The sequence below is a fragment of the Chionomys nivalis genome, chromosome 4 (assembly GCF_950005125.1).
Source record: "Chionomys nivalis chromosome 4, mChiNiv1.1, whole genome shotgun sequence".
Taxonomy (NCBI): domain Eukaryota; kingdom Metazoa; phylum Chordata; class Mammalia; order Rodentia; family Cricetidae; genus Chionomys; species Chionomys nivalis.
This window is the reverse complement of record NC_080089.1, coordinates 75,954,173-75,978,107: the sequence shown is the minus strand read 5'-3', so window position 1 is coordinate 75,978,107 and position 23,935 is coordinate 75,954,173. Positions and strand designations below refer to the sequence as shown.

The 23,935-nt window shown below is 37.2% G+C and overlaps 1 protein-coding gene across 2 annotated transcripts in view; it reads left to right on the top strand.

Annotated features, from left to right (window-relative positions):
* Tinag (tubulointerstitial nephritis antigen) overlaps positions 1-23,935 on the top strand; it is an 81,513-nt gene that overhangs the window by 37,725 nt on the left and 19,853 nt on the right. For both annotated transcript variants that reach the window (XM_057768171.1, XM_057768172.1), the window contains exon 9: positions 1,363-1,483. In XM_057768171.1, the coding sequence (XP_057624154.1) occupies positions 1,363-1,483 (121 nt within the window). The remainder of the gene's footprint in view (positions 1-1,362; positions 1,484-23,935) is intronic.

Below are 23,935 nucleotides of genomic sequence, written 5' to 3'. Positions count from 1 at the left end.
AAGGTCATAGAATAAAAAAATTAAATCGGTGAATTCTCGGTTTGAAATTGTTGAGAAAATATCTCTTGGCAGCCTTAGCCACAGTCAAGATAAAGCACACACTGGGGGTTCTGTCTTCTACCCTCGCACGTCTTACAGTTCTGTGCAGTAGTTTACCGTGCACAGCTTTCCAAGATTCACAGTGCAGAGCAGGGTCTTACACACTCACAAGCTTGTAGATTCATCTCTTTTGGTTCAATATCAGAGACTGAAGGAAGATGGTATTTTGTTACTCATGTTGACTCCTTACCCTTTGCTTCAGCTGGCAGTGTTTGATAGCAGTCATAATATACCTTGTTCATGGTACCTAAAGCAGAGCTGACGGTAAGGGTTAAATGAGTCAATGGTTATATGAAGAGGAAAATCATTGGGTGAAATATCTTCATATTTTTGTGAATGAAGAGACTGCCATTTGGTTCTTTTTGTAGATGCAATTTGATTGCCTGCTTGCGGTAGCCTGGTTTAACTTACAGCATTTCTGCCTGCCTTGGGACAAAAAAAAAAATGTCAAATGGATGGAACCTTGAGTAAATAACACTGTGAACATTTCTCTAAAACCTGCAGAAAGCAGAAATTTGCATAGAGTATAACCTAAAAATTCTTAAAAACCTGTGGGGGATCTGTTTTATAGTGGGTAAAGAAAATTCAACTTTCAATGACACTTAGAGTCCCCCAAAGGCCCTGAATGCTAAAGAACGGAGCTAAAAGCAGAAGATGAAAAACCACATTTCCCTGTGCAGCATGAACATCACCGTAGGATCTAGCAAATGTAGTGACCTTCATTCTGACTTTATTTAAAGCACATATTGAGCTAAGATAAGTAAGCTTCATTCTTAGCTACCATGATAGCCATAGTCATATCAAAAAAAAAAAAAAAAAAAAACTTCAGTAGATGCCTCCTGAGGGAGAAGTTTAAAGTCTTCAACCTGAATTGCACAAGCCCTTTCACAAAGCACTACATGAAATAGAAAAGAAAAATTTAAGAGAAGGAATGAAGGAGGGTTTTAGGAAGCACAGGCTCTGGTTTTTAAGGAGTGCAGCACAGACTCAGGTCTCCAGAGCGGAAAAGATGAAACTCTACCAGAATATTCCTTTGTATGTGGTTTTCTTTTGTTAGCACCCAACAAAGAAAAGCTTGAACTACATTTTACATGTAAAACTTGTATATAAGTAATGTTCTAATGGATAAGAAGAAAATCAGGTGTGCTCTCTTCTTAGACCCCACTCCCCACAGCTTAACTGTTGTTTGTTCTGGGAGAACTTCTGAGATTTTGAAGATGTACTTTTGTAACCGTGCTGTTTATCCTGTTGGGCTTATTTCAGCCATAATGCAAGTCCATGAGGATTTCTTCTACTATAAGACAGGGATATACAGACATGTCAGCACAAATGAAGAATCAGAAAAGTATAAAAAACTTCGGACACATGCAGTTAAACTCACTGGGTAAGGCAATTGCTTTCATCTTTATTGTTTGGATTTTTTAATTTTTGAAAAATAAAGTCAAGAATGAGAGGAAACAACAACATAGCATTGATTGATTGATTGCATATTCATATTTCTTTGTGCCTGTATCTGATATCTCCAGGTTGCTTGGATAACTCATTTTCTTTCTTTCTTTGTTTCTTTGTTTGTTTGTTTGTTTGTTTCTTTCTTTCTTTCTTTCTTTTTTTCTTTCTTTCTTTTCCTTCCTTCCTTCCTTCCTTCCTTCCTTCCTTCCTTCCTTCCTTCCTTCCTTCCTTCCTTCCTTCCTTCCTTCCTTCCTTTCTTTTTGGTTTTTCAAGACAGGATTCTCTGTGTGGGTCCTGACTGTCCTGGAACTCATTTTGTAGGCCAGGCTGTCCTCGAACTCACCTGAGATCCTACCTCTGCCTCCCAAGTGCTGGGATTAAAGCGTGTGCCACCACCACCCATCTGGACAACTCATTTTCATGTGTACATTCTCTATTTGCTTTTTCATCATTAAATTTAGGAATTCAATTTCTTATATCCATATTCCCCTTTTGAAGGTGAAGGCATAAGTCACAAACACCAGTTTGGAATTATGATTAATAAAATGGTTATTTATTTAAAAGGAAAAAAACTTACAGATCACCGTCACAGACAACAGCCCTCTACGCAAACAGGAAGGGAATCTAGTTGTGGAAAGCGGAGCAGGAAGTAAGAGAGAGCAAGGAGGGAAGTGGCCGCTTTTTTAAAGGGAGAGAGACCACGCCCCAATGGGCTGGTATCTCAGTGGCTATTGGCTGGAGGAGCATAAGGACTTCCCGAAACACCTCCCCCTTTTGTTTAAGTAAGTGAGTTCTAAACCTACTATGAAATTATATACAATAAGTACAAATATCCTATTCTAACTAGCTTAGGGCTTGTATAATAAATAGCTTGGCCAAGTCATGAGTGGAAAGTAACTACATTTATATAGTCTTCAACCCCATCGAAGCTCTGAGAAGGGAAATAATGTTACCTGAGTAATTAGGAAGTGCAATCAAACAACTTCCAAAACATGCAACAAATCACAGAGACAACTAGCTACCTGGGCAATCACCCAAAGTCACGTTTGCAGCGTTGAAGCAACCAACTTTGGCTAAGGCCTAACATAACTGACATACCATTTCAAAGGCAAGAAACACATTTCCTGGCATCACAAGCGCATTTGCTGCTTTTCTGTTACAGAACACACACAGAGAAGGTGCCTTGTTCTCCTTACATTCCTCTTCTTGCAGCATGTCCCCTATACCTCACAACTATTCAAGGACTCATTGAGGAGTTTTCTCTATTTCTTCTCAGGATTTGATTTCATTTGAGTAAAGTATCTCAGATCTTAGCTTTAAGAGCAAAACCTTTACTCTTAGCTCAGCTTCTTCCCAGTTTACTAATGTTTTCTCTTAGCACCAACTCTTTTGCAGACTTTGCTTTCACTCAGTGTCCTCAAGACTTCCCCCCAAGTCTTTCTTTCTTTCTTTTGATTTCATCCAGATTTTTTTTATTTTATTCTTTTTTAATTAAAATTTCCACATTATTTAACATGAAGATTGGCTCTCTGTTCCCTCTAATTGCCTTGAGTGCTACCCAAATTGTTTTTATCTATCTATCTATCTATCTATCTATCTATCTATCTATCTATCTATCTATTTTTGTTCTTTTTTAATTAAAATTTCCACCTGCTCCCCGTTTCCCATTTCCTCCCCCTCCTCCCACACATTGCCCCCTCCCCCACTCTCCTCCCCTTATCCCCACTCCTCTCTCCCTTCCCCCACTCCATTCCCCCTCCCTCTCAATACTGAAGAGCAGTCCAAATTCCCTGCCCTGTGGGAAGTCCAAGGTCCTCCCACTTCTATCTAGGTCCAGGAAGGTGAGCATCCAAACAGGCTAGGCTCCCACAAAGCCAGTTCATGTATTAGGATCAAAACCTAGTGCCATTGTCCTTGGCTTCTCATCAGCCTTCATTGTCTGCCATATTCAGTCCTCAAGACTTCCTCCCAAGTCTTTCTTAAACTTACCAAGTCCTTTCTCACATTTACTTGCTCTATTACCTTTCTAAAACCTGCATATTTCACAGCTATCAATTGTTTCTATCTTGTTAACACTATTTGTCAGACTTCACACTTGCTTATTCCTCCATCCTGGTGTGTCTGTACTTGTTGAAACTTGTCAGGTTTCTTTTCCCTTCTTGTTTTGGCTTTCATTGCTGTAGTTGTCAAACTGTGGCCTCTCCTCTCCCTACTTTTCTCAGTCTTTCTCTGGTGAATTTAGTACTCTCTGAACTCTTTCTGGCTTTCAGCACCAGATAAAAGCTGCCATCAGAGAGGGTTACATCTCTCTCTTGAACTTCAGACACATATATTTTGTGCACTACGTAACATCTGTCCATGCACAAGATGGATGCTTTAAACTTGGCACTTCCAAAATAGAGCTCTCTATCTTCCCCTTTCTCTGTGCAACAGCATCATTTTCCCACTGAGTTAATGAAAGCCATTGTCCTAGTTTGGGTTTTTATTGCTGTGAAGAGACGCTGTGACAACAACTCTTATAAAGAAAATATTTAATTGGGGTGGCTCGCTTACAGTTTCAGAGGTTCAATCCATTATCATCATGATGGAGAGCATGGCAGTGTGCAGGCAAACACAGTGCTGGAGCTGAGAGTGCTACATCTTGCAGGCAACAGGAAGTCAAACTGACAGTCACACTGATGGAAGATTGAGCAAAAGAGACCTCAAATCCCATGCCCACAGTGACATACTTTCTCCAACAAGGCCACTAATACTGCTTAATATTGCTACTCCCTTTGGGAGCCATTTTCTTTCAAATCACCACAGCCATTCTCCCACATCCTCTGAGTGGAAACCTTGGAATTATTCTTTATTCCTCTCCTCACAACCCATTTTCAGTATATCACGGTGTCTATCGAATTATAGCCCAGATCAACTACTCTTTATCTTCTGAACTTGCTTGAGTACCCATTACATTTACTTTGTAGCTGGATCAGTGATAGGTCTTTGCCTTTTCCATTAATTGTGTTTTCAACATAGAAACCAGGGTTTCCCTGTAGAAGATATCTAGTTGCTAATTGCTCAGAACATTACAGTAATTTTCCATTTTTCTCAGAGTAAATGCAAAGTTCTTTGCAATGATTTTGTAAAAGTCTGTCTTGCCTACTACACTAGCACAGCTACCAGCTTTCTGATGTCAAATTCTACTCTCTTATACTCTTTCCACCTAAAATGCTTTTCTACCAAATATCCAATCCATTGCTGTAAACACCTTCATCTAATCTGCTCAAATCTCCCTTATCAGTGTGGCTTCTCTGATGTCCTATGGAAGCCACTATTTGCTCTGTCTATTTATTAATTTGCTTCTCTTTACCTGCCACTCTGTTGTCTACAGTTTCATATAATTATAATTTTTTAGTGAATGATTTGATGCTTCCTTCTTGTTGATCATGTATCATCTAGGTTGAAGCTTCCTGAGACCAGGTCTGTTTGCACAATGATCTTATAACACCAACTCACCTAATACAGTGTTATTTCTTGATACGACATGTTTAATATTTTTGTTTTCTATTGAAAAGTGACCCCTTTAGCTCCTGCTTTAGCCACTTCTCATTTGTCGTTATTAATCTTTAAATATGGTAATTCTTAGTTTGAAAATAAGATAGGAAGCTAAGTCCTTTCTTGCGAAGTCAATTAAGTTTGCTCCATCACCTTATTGACACAGGACCAAGGCTCTCCCAGCACCTCGTGCCTAGGCTGAGCAAGGTATCTCTCCATAGAGAATGGACTCCACAAATTCAGTTCATGTGTTAGGGTTAGAATAGGGTGGAATGAAGGTGGGGGAGCAGGAGAAGAGGAGGGGAAGCTGGGATTGTTATGGAAGAAAGAAAGAAAGAAAGAAAGAAAGAAAGAAAGAAAGAAAGAAAGAAAGAAAGAAAGAAAGAAAGAATAAGATAGGAAGAAACTGGAAAGGAAAGCCAAGGTAGTCCTCAGCTTTGGTTCAATTTTGTGCATGTTCGACCCCTAATCACAGACCCTTTCTTTTTCTTCTTCTTTCCTAGAGGCTTGTCTGGTTCTTATCCCAGTTTAAACATGGCTAAATGAGCCTCCTAATACACCTCTTGCAGGTGTTTGATACCCAGGGGTACTCTTCGCCTGCTTTCTTTGAATTATGTTGCTTCATTTTTTAGCCATTACTTCTAGATGACTGCTGGGATTATGGTTTGGATTCTGATCTCTGATGGGTAGTTTGGGAAGGGAATAGTGTCTGCGAATGGCCTTAATAGAAAGATCTTGAGAGAAATGTCTGTAAAGTCTGACTTACTTTTGAAGGTGGATTTTGATACTCGGGTTCAGTGAGAAAAGGCTTGAACTGAGTGCTGTCTCTTCATCTCCATTCCTATGTTGGTATAATGAAAATGAATTTTTCCATTACTCCTTAAAGTTATGACTGTTTCACTCACTAAAGATAGAACAAAGGCACTGATGCTTAAAGTTTGTTTCTTTTATCTTAATAGTGTCGTGAATTTTCAGGAAGCACATGGACTCTAAGTTGAGGCATCAGTGATTGCATACTGTGTCATTGGGATTGAAGATTTAGCTCTAGTTCGGCTCCCCATCAGCCCAAAAGCTCATTTTTCTAATCATCATTTGTGTATTTCATATCCATTTTTGTCTTGACTGGTGATAGCCTTGGTCTAGAAAAGCTTCCTCATAACACATTATGAGGTAGATGATTTTTTTCTTTCAGAGTCCCCTGATTCACAAGAACTGTTCACTGTCTTTGTCTACTGCTTGGGTAGCCATGATGCTCACGTTAGCTTCACTATTATCCTCACTCAGACTGTGGTTGAAGGGGATTTAAATGTGTTTCCATTTCACTGCTGCCGTTGTTTATATATTCCTTGTCTTGACTTTGTTAGGCACAGTGGTGTGCTCACTTTCCTAAGCTTCTGGAATTTGGGACCTTTGTAAATTTATCTTCCTTCTGTGATAATTTACAAACTAACTTTTTGGTAAGAATGTATCTATTTTTTAACAAATGTTTTGCATCATCTGGGCATCGTTTAGTGCCCCGGAGCAGTAGATTTTAATTCCTTTCTCCTCCAGCAATTCCTTATTTGGTAATTACCACATTCAGGAGTTAAATGCATCAGTGAGTTAGAGAATAATTAAGTAGCTCAAGAAAGTTAATGTCCCTCATCTGAAGAGCTCAATATACTTTTGTGAAGTACCTAAAAATTTATCTCAACAAATTGTTTGGGGTCTTTTGTGCAGAATTCAAAGCTATTAGATTTAATTCACTTGAACAAATGACTTTGAGCTTATATTAAGTGCTTAACACTAGGGAACAAAAGCTGGAATAGTATGTGGTCTCATTTTTCAGTAATTTCTAGTTTTGACGATTAATTCCCATTATCATTTCCATTGGACTAACAAATACCTAGGAAATCAACCAAGCACACTTTTGAGTGTGTGTAAGTAAGTCTGGATCAACTGAGGTCCTATGACCTGCCTTCAAAGTGGGCAGCACCGTCATATGTTTGATGTCTCACACAGGATAATGACGGGAAAAGTAGAGATCTGGTGGAGTACCAGCATTTTTTTTTTCTGTGATGTATCAGGATGTGAACATAAGCCATTTGTGCTGCTATACCTTGGTAACCAAGATCAACTGTATCTACTTAAACCATAACTAAATATATAACATTCTTTCTTAAAGTTGCTTCTTGTTAGACATTTGTATCAACAATGAAAAAGTAGCTAACACAGAATGCTAGGCAGATATGTCCATAACCGATTCTACCAGGAAGGGATGGATATATGTGTAAAGCACAGGATAGTGAAAGACATATATAAATAAATTTAGAACACTTCTATTCATCCCCTGATACTTTTTGTGGATGATGTTAAATAAAAATACTTTATTTTTAGTCAGTGTTGTTTCTTGTACTACTAATTAGAAAATACTACTGACAAAACTAAGGAGTCCCTTCGGGTATTTATTTTTATTCCAATCCTTGTTCCCTATGTTACAATCTCATTACCTCATCATGGTTTGTTCATGTCCTTGAGATTTCCTTTACTCTGAGTCCAAGGTTGGCAATGCATTACATAATTCTATTTATTTTGCAAATGCTTTTCAGGATCACTGGTAGAATTCAGTGAGCAAATTTGCTGTTTGAAATTCTAGATAATTATATTAAAAAAGAGACCAGTATTTATTTTCTCTATTGTCATCTCTGTAGAACAGAATTTTATTGGAGCTGTATTCTATATATCACCCAAAGAGAAAAATGTTTTGAATCAGTATTTTATTATGTTTAAACGATATCTTATCTATCATATTTTCTAGGCAAATGGTAGGGTTTTATTTATGAGTAGAACAGAGAAAGATTCTAGCCCTCATCAAACTGAAAGCCTGATAATAGCTAAATAACTAGAAAACTAAAATTGTATTTTGTAAGGGCCAGAATACAGATACTACAGATTTTTGTCTAGAGTGAGTAGTATGAAGGATTTTTTTTATAAATTATGAAAGTTAAGTAATTACCCAGTGAGAGAAGAGACATATTCTCACTCCCCCCACTCTTCAACAGAACTTTGGGAGCTCAGCTCAGTGCTCTGCTGTGGGTCTCTGCCTCTGTTTCCATCAGTTGCTGGATGAAGGTTCTGTGGTGACATTTACAGATATTCATCAATTTGACTACCAGTTTGGGCACCCTTTCCTTTATTGCTTAGGGTCTTAGCTGGGGTCATCTTTGCAGATCCTGGAAATTTCTTTAGTGCAAGGTTTCTTGCTAATTCCAGAATGGCTCGCTCATTCAAAATATCTCTTTCCTTGCTCTCATCTCTGTCCTTCCTCCATCTCTTCTATCCCATTCCTTCAAGTTCTGCTTACCCCTTCCGTTCTCCCCTTGTCTTCCTCTTCCATTCTCCCTTCTCTCCCCACCCAATGCTCCCGATTTTGTCAGGCAATCTAGTCTATTTTCCCTTTCCAGGTGGATCTATGTATGTTTTCCTAAATTTTTTAATGCACAAATTTAAGACAGTCGGGTGAACATTTCTGCTATGATTGTTTAATCAATACATATAGACATGTAATTGTAATAATTAATGCAGACAACATAAATTATTTAATTTGTGCATTAAGATAACTTTCAAATGCAAAATAATTCTTTCTTATACTTTTCTTTTTAATGGCTATGAAAAAATATACCTGATTTAAAATTATGGTTTGATTCTTCTTGGGAAAATTTTGATCAAAGATAAATTTAATATTTTTGAAGTCTTATGTGTATTTATATACTTTTTAAACCTATGCATAACTGCACAGCTTAAAATATTAGTATATGTTGTATATAATAAAATATATTCAGGTATAATTTTAAAAGTAGGGTTTATAATTTATGATAATTGAAATAAGATGGAGATATTTTACATTGTGGAATTTAACATTCTTGGATTTTTATAATTTGCAAGATATCTCCCCAATTTAAGAACTAATGCAGTAGGTAGGTGACATTGCAAAGACTTGGGTATTTTATGTAAGCCTGTATTTGTCATCAGCCTATTATTATATTATATAATATATCAATATTATTTAACTCCCGTTTACAATGATTCATAAAATAATAGCTTAAAAACACTTAAGTTTTGTTCATAAATGCCAATGTCTAAAGTGTTAAAAAATAGTGAAGGATAATGGCTTCCATTCATGGACAGGAATTACAATATATTATTATAAGGCTTAATGTTTATTAAATCATTCAGAGATTCCAGAGCGCATGTGCCAAAACATGTTTGTTCTCTCCTTCTATATGTTGATCACTCCCAAGGTTTAAGCTTCGACTCTTTTTGGTTCCTTTCTCAAAATTAATTGACTTGAATGCATAAAACCATCTAATTATCACTGGAAAGGATGCCATTTTAGTAAGCTTAAGCTTCATGATTTAACATGAGTTTGATTTAAATGGATACTGAACTAAGAAAACACTTATCTAATGATGTATATTTACACCAGCAGTTTCCTCAGAGTTGTGTTACCAATGGCTTGAGTACTAGCTCTATCATGCAAGTGCTCACAGGCTTCATGGCTTCATGAACCGATGAACACAGTTAGTTTAGCTTCAATTTTCATTTATAGAGGGAAGTTAACTTAAAATTGACGCATACTATTACTGTCTTCAGATTTTGGTAAAATATAACATCATAAAATAAGTTGAATAATAAAATAACAATAAATAAATAATAAAAATGACTGGAGCTATTTAAAAGTATATTTTTCATTGAAAAACTTGCATTAAATTTAATTATTTCAAATAAATACTATTCTCATAGTACACATGTGACAGTTATACACATTTGTGTATTTTTGTTTTTACTATTTTTAAAAATTATCTTTTAGAATTGCAGAGAATAAGAACATCTAATATACAAACTGCTCATTTTACACTGGGAAATACTAATATCTTTTAATCCTATTGCTTCTCATAAAATTGATATATTAGAATGTTTTATAGTATAAAGATATGTTCTAATATATAATATGTGCATATATGTTAAAATATATATATTCGTGCATAAAAACTTTCTTGTGTACAAAAGGCATTTTTCCAGAAACAGCAAGGTGTTCACAATGGATTAAAATATAAACTCAACACAGGGAAGAGATGAAGAAGTTATCCAGGACTTTGAACACAAAAGTCACAAATTTAAATTTGTTATGGTGGACAGCAATTGGGGAAGTGTGTATTTATAAGCAGAAGGGTCATGAATCTGCTGACTGTCAACTTTTCAGCTTACACAGAGGGCAGAAGGAGATAATTTTAAATGATTCTTAGAAATGCACAAACAAGCAATGAGGTGCACTCACCTCCATGTTAAATTTGCAAACATTTAAAAGTTAAAATACTAGATGCTGGCAATGATATAGTTTCAATACAAAGTAGGACAATTCACATTATAGTTTCAATACAAATTAGGACAACAGTCTTGGAACACTATTAGTATGCAGAGCCATTTAAATCTCATACTGTTTAACCTAGCAATTCTACTTCTAGCAATACAATCCAAAATGTAAAACAAATCTCAGAGTTGGATTCATCAAAATATTGCTTGCAATGGCAAAGAAGGTGCAGTCTTTAAATATACAGACACAGAAAAATAATATATAACACTAAGTAAAATAATCAGTACCCAAATTCCAACTTACAACAAAGAATACCAGATTGTTACCAAAATTATAAACACTATATTTAGAGAGAAAGAGTTGGTTTTTTCTTCATTCTCTCTATGTCTCTCTGCTTCTCTCTGTCTCTATCTCTATCTCTCTCTGAACTTTAGGCTTTAATGTTGCCTCACTTCTTAAATAAAAAATAAAATTATAAAATCCCTGTCTTAACTGTTCTCTACCAATGCACCTCTAGACTCTCCTAGAAGAATCACTTGAGATACTTAGTAAAAACACACATTAACAACCTGAACCCCACGGGACATCCCTGAGTTAGGACCTCCATGGTGGGGCCTTACAGTACCCTATATTTGTTCATTTGAATTCCTTGGCTTCCTTTCTTATAATGACTTTTATGCCAGAGATAGATTACATTCAAAACTCATTTAGGAGACCTTTCCCGGGAAGCATGAGTAGAAAAGGCAAAACAAAAAAATGTTTAATGTTTAGCACCAAATAATGAAATACAGTTAAAAGCAAGCAATGATGCTCTCTTCCACCTGCAAACAATACTATGTTTAGCATTGTATGTTTGTTTTCTCATGCTGAAGGAAGAAGCGAGCATTCCAAGGTAGAGGACACTCAGTGGCTGAGTGCCCTTCATTTCCCTGAAGAGGAAAGCTGAAAAATCCACGTGGAGACAGGCCTTAGATGTTGCAAGAACCACAAAGGAATCAGCCTCTGCATAAGCCAAGAAAGTCTATTGGGAAAGACAGGAAACTACGGGGCTCAAGGAATGCTCAAGGAATGACAAAGTTCTTGAGATCAATTTAGGGAAGGAAATCCCTTATTGGGGCTCTTATGTAATCTCTGGCTGATTAAGCCAACAATTGCATTTCATGACACTTTCAAATAAGGGGTCAGCAAGTTTTTATGACAGTAACCTAGATTTATTAATTTTGTTCCCTATATATTTGAAATTGAAAGTCTTTTTACAAGATGCATATTTTTGGGTCAATTTAGTTAGGTCTCAATTTCATGGTTCCTGACTTTTTCTAAAGATTTTTAAAAATTATTTATTTATTTATTTTGCATTGGTGTTTTGTTCATGTAAGGGTGTGGCGTTCTTGGAACAGACAGTTGCAAGGCACCAAATGGGTGTTGGGAATTTAATCCAGGTCCTCTGGAAGAAGCCATCTCTCCAGCTCATTTTCTGGTTTTATACTTTATCTTTACTTGACATTTATATCCATACGTTACATTTTGTTTTTTGGTTCCTGTAGTAAGTCTTTGGGGTTTTATTTTATTTATTAGTCTATTTCTTTTTGTGACGTAGGGGAACACAACTAGGACATGCTGCGCAAGGGCTCTGTCACTGTCACTATCACTCCCACACCAATGCTTTATAGTTTGCAATGGGTTCTACTAAGTTGCCCTGGCTGGCCCCAAATTCATTCTGTAGCTCAAGCAGTTTTTTAAACTTGCAACTTTCCTGCCTCCTCTTCAGGGTTTCTGTGACTACAGGCTTTTGCTACTAGGCTTTGTCTGATTTTATATACATATGTGACAACAGGCACACCATGGAGACTGAAAAAGCCATAACATGAAAGATTTAATAATAGGTACAGAAGACCAAAATTCAGTTCCTAGCACCCATCTTTGGGTTGGTGCTCAAAACCACCTCTAACTCTGGTTTCAGGATGTGTGATGCATCCATAATCACATGTATGTATGTATGCACACACATATACACACATAAATAAAACATAAACCTAAAAAGAAGTAATAGGAGCATTGCTAGACATTAATGTGAATAGAAGACTATGAGGTGTATTGTTGGCAGAACTGACAGTTCACAGTAGTTTGTTGGATGTGTTGGTGATGGAGAGAAATGTGTACACTTTGACTCTCAAGTATCTTCCAAATTATAAAGATGTACTATTAACTATATTAAGGAGTTATGGAAAGGCAACTGATGGATATACAAAGAGAATGGCAAGTTCACTTTTAGTGTATTGAATTGGGTATTTCTGGAGATATCTAATTTAAAATATAAAGCAAGCATTTATATATATTTTAGCAATTTAAACCTAGATTTTTAAAACTCTAAAGCAGAAACATTAACAATTATTGTCATTTCAGAGAGGGATATATGTGAGAAATTGGGGGAAGGCACTGTAAAAAATAGGAAATGGCAAATTTAATTATATAATAATCTCAAAGTTACAATATTTAGTTATAAAATATAATCTTAAAAATATAAATATATTATAATTATATTGTAATCTCAAAAAACTTAAAAGATTTTTTAAAAGCACAATCAATTATATGAGCATGAAGAAAATTAAATTGATTTTACAATTAAGAGACTGGCACTGATAGGTCTAATTTAAAAGTACTGCTGACACTTCCTTTATAGCCAAGGCCTGGAATAGAGGGCTTCCCTCGGAACAAGAGCAAAGGACAGGAGAGCTCAGGGCCCATCCTGAAGAGACTATGTCTTTAGGTTAGGTAGAGAAATAGCCTAATAAAAAGAAGGAAGCTAAGGACTACAAGACAAATAGATCTTAGAGCAAGAATACTTTAAGGAAAATAAAATGCTTCATAGTGTGGAATTCTGCTTAGAAACTGAATGAAAGAGGTACTGGAAAATTGTATGTTGTTATTGGAGATCTAAACCTCAGCAAAAGAAGTTTAAAAAAATATCAATCTCCAGATTTTTTTGTTTGTTTGTGTTTAACTGTTGTGGAATTTATTTTATATGCATTTAAAGTTCTAACTAATTTGACTTATTCCATGTGAATTTTCTTGACATTCATCTATTTCTATTGTGTGTGTGTTGTGATGCAAGTGGGATATTTAAGATTCTATGAAGATAAGGGTGGGCAGATGTCTCAGTGTTGCTGGGGTTTCTTTCCTGCCCAGTACCCGCAATCGTTAAGTCCCAAAGAAATCACACAGAGGTCTACATTAGTTATAAACTGATTGGCCCATTAGCTTAGGCTTCTTATTAACTCTTATAACTTATATTAGCCCATTATTCTTGTCTATGTTAGCCATGTGGCTCAGTACCTCATTCAGCGAGGCAGTCACGTCTTGCTTCATCTATGGCTGGGTCAGGACTGCAGCCTACTACTTCCTTCTTCCCAGAATTCTCCTGTTCTCATTGACCCACCTCTACTTCCTGCCTAGTTGCCTTGCCTATACTTCCTGCCTGGCTACTAGACAATCAGCATTTATTTAAAATATAATTGACAGAATACAGACCATTGTCCTACACCATTTCAGTGATTAAGACTACTTGTGTGCCGTTCTTGCAGTGGACTGTAGCTCTGTTCCAGGCACTCAATGCTGGGTGGCTTATAACCTCATGTAACTACAGCTTCAGGGGATCTGATACCCTATTCTGGCATTTGTGGGTATGTAATAAACATGCATATAATTAAAAATAATAATCAGGATGGAAAGATGGTTCAGTGATTAAGAATTCTTGCTGCTCTTCCAGAGGACCCAAGTTCAGGTTCCATCACCTATAGCAATTATATGTTACTCCAGCTCCAGGAGACCTGAGGTTCTGGCCTCTAAGGGAAGCAGCAATTGGATGTACACACCCATATACTCACACACACACACACATCACATACACAATTTATAAAAATATGAAGGTAAAGTTAATGGCTTTCTAAAATATTTGATCCTTGCTCAAAAGTGGAAAAATGTTATTTAGTTCTGGTAGAGTCTACTCATCTTTTCTCAACTTTCAATAAAATTTATTGAGCAACAAATGTTTTAAAAGCCCCCGGTTAGGCACAAGGCATACTGAGATGAATAAATGCATTACCTCAATAAATGGAATGAAGTTGATGGTCTCACTGATTTGCAGTAGATCAGTCATTCTTGGAACCCTAGTGATGTTGGCATCCTGTGTGTTGGACTTAGAGTACATGGGAAAGATCCGGGAGGCAGTGAAACTGATAAATGGATTTTCTTCGCTTCAGTTTTCAGGCTGATAGACTCCTGTTGTCTCCTTTGTCAGTACTGAATCAAACTAACAAGTCCACGCTCCGCTTCTTCTCTTGTCTGACACTGTCTCTCTCTGATTTGTCATCTCCGTGGCTGATCAGGTCTGTCCCCTGCTATAACTGCTGTGTAACCTGGATTTTTCAAACAGTACATAAAGCAACAGCATCAAGGAAAGAGAGCTTTATTTTACTTGGACAAATACATGATAGGAATTGTGTTATGAAAAAATTATGAGAAAGCCATATTGGTGTTCATGAAATGTGATTTATTAAATGTGTTTGCACACATATAAGTGCAGGTGTGTATGTTTGTGTGTAAGTGTATGAATATGTATGTGCACATATGTGCAAGTGTATAGGTATAGATGTGTGCATCTTTATGGGCATGTGGGTAAGCATGAGTGAGTTTGGGGGGGAGAGAGAGAGAGAGAAAGAGAGAGAGATTTGGTATCATGTCAAGCACAGGATTAATGGTGAAATATTACGCATCTTAAAATACAAGCATTCTTTAGCAAGTCATGGATTGAAATGCTAGTTCAGTCCTCTCTTGACAATCTCAGTTTAATTGTTTGGTGATATTGCAGTTTTCTCAACTATTTCACTGAGATGACATTTTTCTTCCTTGCCTTGTTTTGAAGATTAATTAAGGCAAATTATATGTCATCTAGTAGGCTGATAATTATATATATTTTCTTAAACTTTTAAAATCTGGGCTTGCTCTTAGCCAAATTAATCCAAGAGGAAATGTCAGTCCTCTTTCCTTGGAGTAAGGATTTTGATGCCCCTTGAAGGATTCTTTAATGTGTTGAACAGCACAAGTGCAGACCTGAGGGTCTTCTCTCTCTTAAAGGACAACTGATCCATGACAGTTGACAAAAGTTAGGCACCACCTTATTTTTAACCTCTGAAGTCTCCTGGAAATAACCTCTAAATCTCTGGAAATTCACACATGACAGAGACTAGAATATATATATGTCTTCTAGGTGTGTACAGAGTGGGGCACATAGGCAAGGTGGAAGAACCAACCCATAGTCCATAGGCAGCAGAGTTAAGTGTGGCTAGCACAGGTGTCTAGTATGCAAGGAAAAGGAGCTCCTAGTGTAAAGATAGCATGGGTGGACAACGTAAACTCCCAAAAGTAGTTTATTCTGAGCTTTCAGCACCAGAATAAACTGTCAGTCAGAGAAGCATAGGAATTAGCCTGAACACTTCTCCAACTCTACCTGAAGCTTAGAATTTTAGAGAACCAAATAGAAACTGCATTGAAATTCATATCACTCCAGTCAGAATGGTTATCATCACCAGGAAGTCAGGGTTCCTTCAGTGAGTTCTTGGTCTCATTAGTAAAATAATTTCAAAACTGACTTGAACAAAAACTTATGGATAATTTTCATAGAATGTGAGAGAAAAACAGCAAGACAATCAATCGGTAACCTTAGACTCTGCCAGGAGAAGGGAGACGGATAAGAAGAAAGAGAAAGCCATGTCTTCCTGAGTCAGAGTCCAGGAAAATGGGCAGTTAGTTCATGATGTCTGTGAACTCCTACTTAGTAAAGACGCCAGCTGCACTGTGCAAGGCTGATTAGCTTTAGACAAAGGTGAGTAAATCCAAGTGTCTGGGAAAACAGCTTAGGCTTAGGTCCAGTATCCAAAAGTAAAAGATTAAAATAAATAAGGAAATGTTAAGCCTTTTTGGGCTGGAACTCAAGAAAATGGACAGGCTTAACAGTGTACTTCCTAATGGAAGCTTCATATGCCACAGTGCTAAGGGTGTGGCTCAGGATCAGTGAGTACATTGTCTCATTAGGAAGGTAACTATTCATCCTTAGCATGTCTTCAGGTGAATTATGTTTCCTCAGGGGTGGTTTCCAAGGCAGATGATTGACAGACCAGCTGGATCAGCTCTTAAGACACAGTGCGATGTGATGCTCTAATCTTTGGCAAACAACAGTAGATTGCATTTTTTTTTTTTAACCAAGAGGAAGCAGTTTTCTCTGAATGGGTGTCAAGAAAGCCTTGATATCTCCACCTATTCATGTGGGTTTTGCTATTTATTTATTGAATATCACAGAAAACACGGCATGGGAAAGATATTTTACTAAAGAAAATAACTTGAGCAGGTTTTTCCAAGGAAAGACGTTACTTTCCCAGCTGTCCGAGAATAGAACTCATTAACCTATGTCCACATTTTGTTCACAATATTTGTCAAATATTGATTTTGTCTTCTGTTAGTTACCTTCAACCTGTTGGTTGTTTTCAGCAAATAATTACAACAAACACACACACATACGCAATGCATTATTCTGTGTCAGAGTCATGGAAAGAGTATGTAGCTTAAGAGTAATCATACACTAAACATTGGCTATACATGCTGATTGGATGAGAAATCCAAGCCATAGTAAGGTTAGCTACATGGTTGTCTAGGAGGCAGTTTAAACTTAAACAAGTTGAACACATAGTAGAATGGCAGGCTAACTAAAAGACTTAAAATTATCTAAAGGGATATTACTAACTTGGACTCAAGGTCTAGCAAAAACTTAGTTTCTTTGAGACCAGGATCTATTATAAGAAAATGTATCACCCACGAATACTATATGTTTGTTAAAGCACAGGATACAAGGTTACCTTTCAGAATGTTAAATCAGTAGTTTGTCCTGTGGCCTAGAAATACTATTTGTACATAAGGAATGCATACACACACACACACACACACACACACACACACACGTATGAATGAATGAACCAGGAGTTTTTGTTAAGGGAAGCGTTGCTATGGCAACTTTCAATTTGTTTTCAATAAGAACAAGGAGAAGTTCTGCTCAAATCCATACTGTAACAAAAAGGAAAAGATTGGACAAAACACCACAGTTTGTAGATAATTAGTAAATACTACTTGTGACAGTGTGACAACTTTGATTTATTCTGATCTGTGAAATAGACACATTAAGCATTACTCTTATCCAGCTCCTTCTTTGTTATTATTATATTCATTACATTTCAGGATGCGAGAAACTGGCCTGGAGGATGTGACTAGTTGAACTTTTATTAGAACATTTTTTATAATAACCCACGTGTCTTCTCCGCCATGAAAGTTCTGTTATAATTCACTAAATTTCTAATCCTATGTTTGCCTACAACCGTCTTTTCCCAAATTTTTATAATTTTGTGGGAGTGTATTAAGGGCAGCTCTTTACATTACCTCATGTTTTTCTCTGATTCACACCCTCATTTCTCCTTAGGATCTTCTATAAATTATTCACGACTTGATATGCTTTCATAGCTCAGCACAGCAAAGTAGTGGCTCTACTCTTTCTCGCTTCAGGTCCTAGTTTTATTGCCTATGTTATTAATTTCCTTACAGATATTAGTAGCAACTTGTGCACTTAAGTGTGTATTTTGAAATGCTAGTTTATTTCTTTAGGCCTAATTTTTATTATCTGTGAAATAAAATATTTTTGTATGGATAACTGTTGCTGTGATAAAACACCATGACCAAAATCTGCTTGGGAAGGAAAGAGTTTATTTCATCTTACAGTTTGTAGTCCATTATCTGGAAAGTCAGGGTAGGAATTCAAGGCAAGAACTTGAAGACAGGAACTGATGAAGAGGCAACAGAGAAGTGCTGCTTACTGGCTTGTTTCTTACGACTTGCTCAGCTTGCTTTCTTAGAGCAACTAGAACCACTAGCCCAGGGTTGGCACCATTCCCTGTGGATAGGTTAATGCACATCATTTGATTGTCAATCAATAAAATACACCACAGGCTCCCTCAGCCCAAATGGTGTGGGAGGTCCTCTGTCTATGTGTTGCTTTTATTGGTTAATGAATAAATAACTGCTTTGAGCCTATGTCAGGGAAGAACAGAACTAGGCAGGGAAAGCTAGGCTGTATGCTGGGAGAAAGGAGAGTGGAGTCATAGAGATGCTGCCAGAGTCAGACATGCAGAAACTTTGCTGGTAAGCCACTGTCACATGGCAATACATCAATTAATAGAAATGGGTTAAATTAAGATGTAAGAGTTAGCCAATAAGAAGCTATAGCTAATAGGCCAAGCAGTGATTTAATTAATACAGTTTCTATTTTGGTTCTGGGCAGCCAGGAAAAACAGACAGCTCCTTCTACCCCCAAATTTCTCTCTCTCTCTCTCTCTCTCTCTCTCTCTCTCTCTCTCTCTCTCTCTCTCTCTTTCTCATAGATAGATTCTTCTCATTCATCTGTCACACAATACATTCCTACCACAGTTTCCCCTTACTACACTCCTCCCAGCTTCCACACACACAGCCTCCCTTCTTCCCAGGATCTACTCCCTGTCCTCTCATCAGAAAAGAGCAGGACTCCAAGAGACAACAACCAAACATTAAAAAACAAAATACAAGAAGACAAAAGTCCTCACAGTTAAGTGGACAAGACAACCCAAAACAAGGTAAAAGTCCCACGAGCAGGCAAACAAGTCAGAGACACACCCATTCCCACAGTTAGGAGTTCCACACAAACACCAAGCTACAGTCACAGCATCAGACTGTCTACAGAGGACCTGCTGCAGATCCATGCAGTTCCTCGCTTGCTGCTCCAGTCTCTGTGAACCCGTAGGTGCCAACATGGTTGACTAAGTGGGCATGTTCTCCTTGTGGCCTCCATCCCCTCTGATTCCTGCAATTTTTCTGGCCCCTCTTCCAGACTTTTCCTTTGATGAGTATGTAGTGTCATTCCCCATTTCTTTTGATTAGTTTTGTTTGCGGTCTATTTTGTTAGATATTAAAGTGGCTATACAGACTACCCTACCCTAACAGCAGACTAAGTCGGGGTTCAGTAAAGCTCCTTGAATAGGCAGAAATGGGGTTAGACCTTACGTTTTCACATCTATTTACTGTGCTTCAACTTCTATACTCTGTTTTCAACCTGAAGACTTTCTGTTCACCTCGATGAAGGAAGTTGTGATTGCCTTCAATAGACACTTCGTTCTTCATCTGCAACTTGTAGAAGCTTAGCAACATGCTATTATAAAAGACTGCAAATAGACTTGTAGCCACTTATACTCAAGTCTTTCCCCAATGTCATACTTACTTAAATGTCAGCTACTTTGGACAAAATAAAACAGTTCACTGGATGAAAATAGAACTTAATTCAAGAAGTACATAGTTGACATTCCTATTATTTTAATGAAATATTTTATTAATTGTTTAAGAATTTCAGATAATGGATTTTGAGGATATCTACCACAAACTCTTCCATTAACTTCTCCCAGATGTAGCCCCACACTCCAGTCAACTATACGTCTTTTTATTTTAATTGACCAATCTGTGCTGTGCATATATCTCTGGGTATGGGGCCATCCACCAGAAACACACTGAGGGATGTATCCCGGGTCCATGGCACATGTTCTCACTCATATGTACATCTTGGCACTGCATCTTTAACTTTGTGTTTTTAGCTTAGAGAACTTAGGGAAGTGAATATATATGAAGCCTGAGGGAGGACTTCAGTGACCATGACATGGAGTGAGAGCTGCTTGGAGATTTTCTAAACCTGTATGTTCTGAAAGAGAGGAAGAAAATGCTAATGAGCCCCAAGTAACTAAAGTAGTACATTTTAATGTTGTAGGTTAAGTTCTAAAGAGTAGTTAAAAGTCAAAATTGAGGAGAGTACTCTAAGAAAAGAAAAATCTATGCCAGGAATGCTCTAGCTTGTCAACCAGAGTCTTTAATATTTTAGATAGAAAAGTTATAGGAAAATTTCACCAAAGGTCCTGGTCTGTTTTAGCAAAAGTCCATAAAATGAAGGGATTGATTTTTTTTGTAAATGGAGAATGAATAGCTATGCTACAGATAATATGTATGTTGTAAAAGTCCTTACATCTTCAAAGACACTCACTGACTTACAAGAGGACATATGTTAAAACATATACATATTTCTTGAATTTTCCAGCTATTATTAAAATAGTAGGCTGAGGTGGTTTGTCAGAAAATTGGGAATCAATCTACCTCAAGATCCACCAGTGCCACTCTTGGGCATATACCCAAAGGATGTACAAACATCCCACAAGGACATTTGCCCTACTATGTTTATGGAAGCATTATTTGTAATAGCCAGAACCTGGAAACGACCTAGATGCCCCACATCTGAAAAATGGATAAAGAAAAATGTGTTACATTTACACAGTGAAGTACCACAGAGTGGTAAAAAAGAACTATGACATCTTGAAATTTGCAGGCAAATGGATGAAACTAGAAAGAAATCCTGAGTGAGTAACCCAGACCCAGAAAGACAAACATGATATGTATTCACTCATAAGTAGATATTAGACATGAAGCAAATAATAATCTACAACCTCAGGGAAGCTAGATAGAATGGATGATCCTAGGAAGGGAAAATAGTTAAGGTCTCCTGGGTAAACTGGGAGGTGGGTAGAAGAGAGGGGTTAGGGAATGGGAACATGAAGTCTCAAGATGGCCTAGTTGGGAGACAGATGGGGGGGGGGCAATAAAAGCGATATCTTGAGAGAGGGAGCCATTATGGGATTAGGGAGAAAACCTGGTACTAGGGAAATTTCCAAGAATCCACAAGGATGATCCAGGCTAAAACTCCTATCAATAGTGGAGATGGTACCTGAATGGGCCTTCATCTATAATTAGATTAGTGACTACCCTAATTGTCATCATAGAACCTACGTCTAGTAACTGATGAAAGCAGATGCAGTAACTCACGGCCAAGCACTGGGATGAGCTCCTGGAGTTCAGTTGAAGAGAGGGAGGAGGGATCATATGAGCAAGGGTGGGGGTCAAGATCATGATGGGGAAAACCACAGAGACAGCTGACCAAGCTAGTGGGAGTCCATGGACTCTGAACTAACAACTGGGGAACCTGAATGGGACCAAACTAGGTTCTCTGAATGTGGGTGACAGTTACGTGGCTTGATCTGTTAGATTGGGCCCTGGAAATAGGATGGGGACTTATCCCAGGGCACGAACTGGCATTTTGAAGTCCATTCCCTACGGTAGGGTCCCTCGCTCAGCCTTGATATGGTGTGTGTGTGGGGGGGGGAGAATTGGTCCTGTCTCAACTTGGTATGCCAGACTTCATTGACTTTCCGAGGGAAGTTCTGCCCCTTCTGAGTATTGTATGTGGGCAGGAAGTGGGAGGTAGGGGTGGGAGAAGGGAAAGGAGGGAGAACTAGGGTTGGTATGTAAAATGAAAAAAATAATAATAATAATAGGCCAAGGTGCATGACCATAATTCAGCAGCACCCATGTATTAGGGGAAATGTTCTCCATCGACTAATAAAGGAATTTTTAATAATGAATAATGTAGGTTGCACTAATTTCCCTTTATTGACTAAACATTTTAGTCTCATGAATTTGCCCTAATACCAGGTGGGAAATCATTTGGTTCAAAGTGTACATTTAGTTTCTAGGGCATGGGGATATTTGGGAAATAGCCCTCAAGTCTGGTTTTGTTACAATACTCCACAACAATCCTACACCATATCTGATGACCAGCTTAGATGCCTTCTAGAGAAGATCAGAAAGTGAAAGGACATTTGAAGGTCACTATTTAAATGCTGGATTTGAGTTGGCCTTGCTTGTTGTTTACCCCAGAGACTACAGCATCGGTTAACTACGTGAAATCTATAGTGGTAATTTTTTCCTCTGTGATGTTTTATTTCCATTTGAAGTGCACACAGTGGTGGAGAGTCTGTTAAAATATTTTTCCACAAGACTCCACCTCCCTAGAAATATTCAATCCAGCTGCCATTCTTTGTGTTTTCCCCTCTTCATTCTAGACGGTTATGATTCATCTGTTTCGCTGTCTATTTCATGAATGTTTATTATGATCTCAATGTCAACATCTTCTCTGGGTTTGAAATGATGATGATTTATTAGTTTCTTTATTATTTATTTATTCATTATTTAGAGTTAACAGAAATAGGCCTCAGACATACTAGATAAATACTGCTGAGCCACATCCCTGGACCTTGTCTTACTTTCCAATTTTACAGTTGCCCAGGATTGACTTGAACTTGTTTCCCTCCAGAATAACTGTGATTCCAGCTGTTTAACACCCAGCTATGTGGATTATTTTTAAAAAGTATACTAAAGTTATAATTATAATTCTTCTTGAGAAGATATTTAGGGTAATTCCTGAGTTTTTAAAAAATTGTTGCTGTCTTTTCTATCACTGAAAATATCCTTTAAATCATTACAACAGAAAACAAAAGCACAGTGAGGGATGTTGACAAGTGAACAGCTATAAAGACAAAAATATGTCTTAAAAGTCAGCAAACTAAGGCAATTTCCTTTACTTTTACTTAGAATTGCTATGAATAACAAAAAATCTGAAGTGATTATGTAGCTCTTAATACTTTGTGGGAAAATGTTTTGTGTATGTGACTGTCACATTGTTGAGTTTTAATTCTGTTTGTCAGCATGTATTTTCATTTTCTCTAAACATATCGTGACATATCTGAGAGTACTGAGGGGTATGCTAAGTAGGCTTATGAAAATTACAGTGTCCACTTCATGGTATATTTTTGCTGTAAGTTTCATCTGCTTTCTCTATTAATTTCTTTGTCCTTCTATGCTTCATTCCTAATTCACCAGAACACAAGGAATTCAAAAAACCTTACTAAGTGATAGAGTAATAGTGGTCACTTTGAGTTTGTAAATTGTTTGAATATTGCAAAATTTTTCTATATGATATGCATAATATCAGGGAAATAACTCCTTCAGAACTATTTTAATAACAAGTTTGTCACACACCTTTTCAAATCAATTTCTCACAGTATTTGTTAGGGTCTTGGACAAAAGAACTATGTTATATAATCTCAGAGATGAGTGGTTCTTCTGATTTAATCTTATATTTTGTACTTTAAGTAAACAGCTAATGTGTCAGGCAGACCACATGGAAGGTACTTTTCTAGCATACTGAAGGCATTCTGAAATTGTTAGGATTGCTATGGTCAATGAACAGAAAATGAGTGACAAGATGTTTTCATATATATGTTTGGGAAGATTGTTCAGTAAGTATAACGCTTGCCACCACACAAACATAAAGACCCAAGTTTAAATCTCCCAAACCCACAAAAATATCAAACCTCTTAGAAGTCGAGTTTATAATCCCATCTTTCATAAGTGAATATGAGACATAGAGAAAGATTCCCTGGATGCTCACAGGCAATTATCCTGTAGTCAATAGCAGGAGGAACAAGTAGAAGAGAA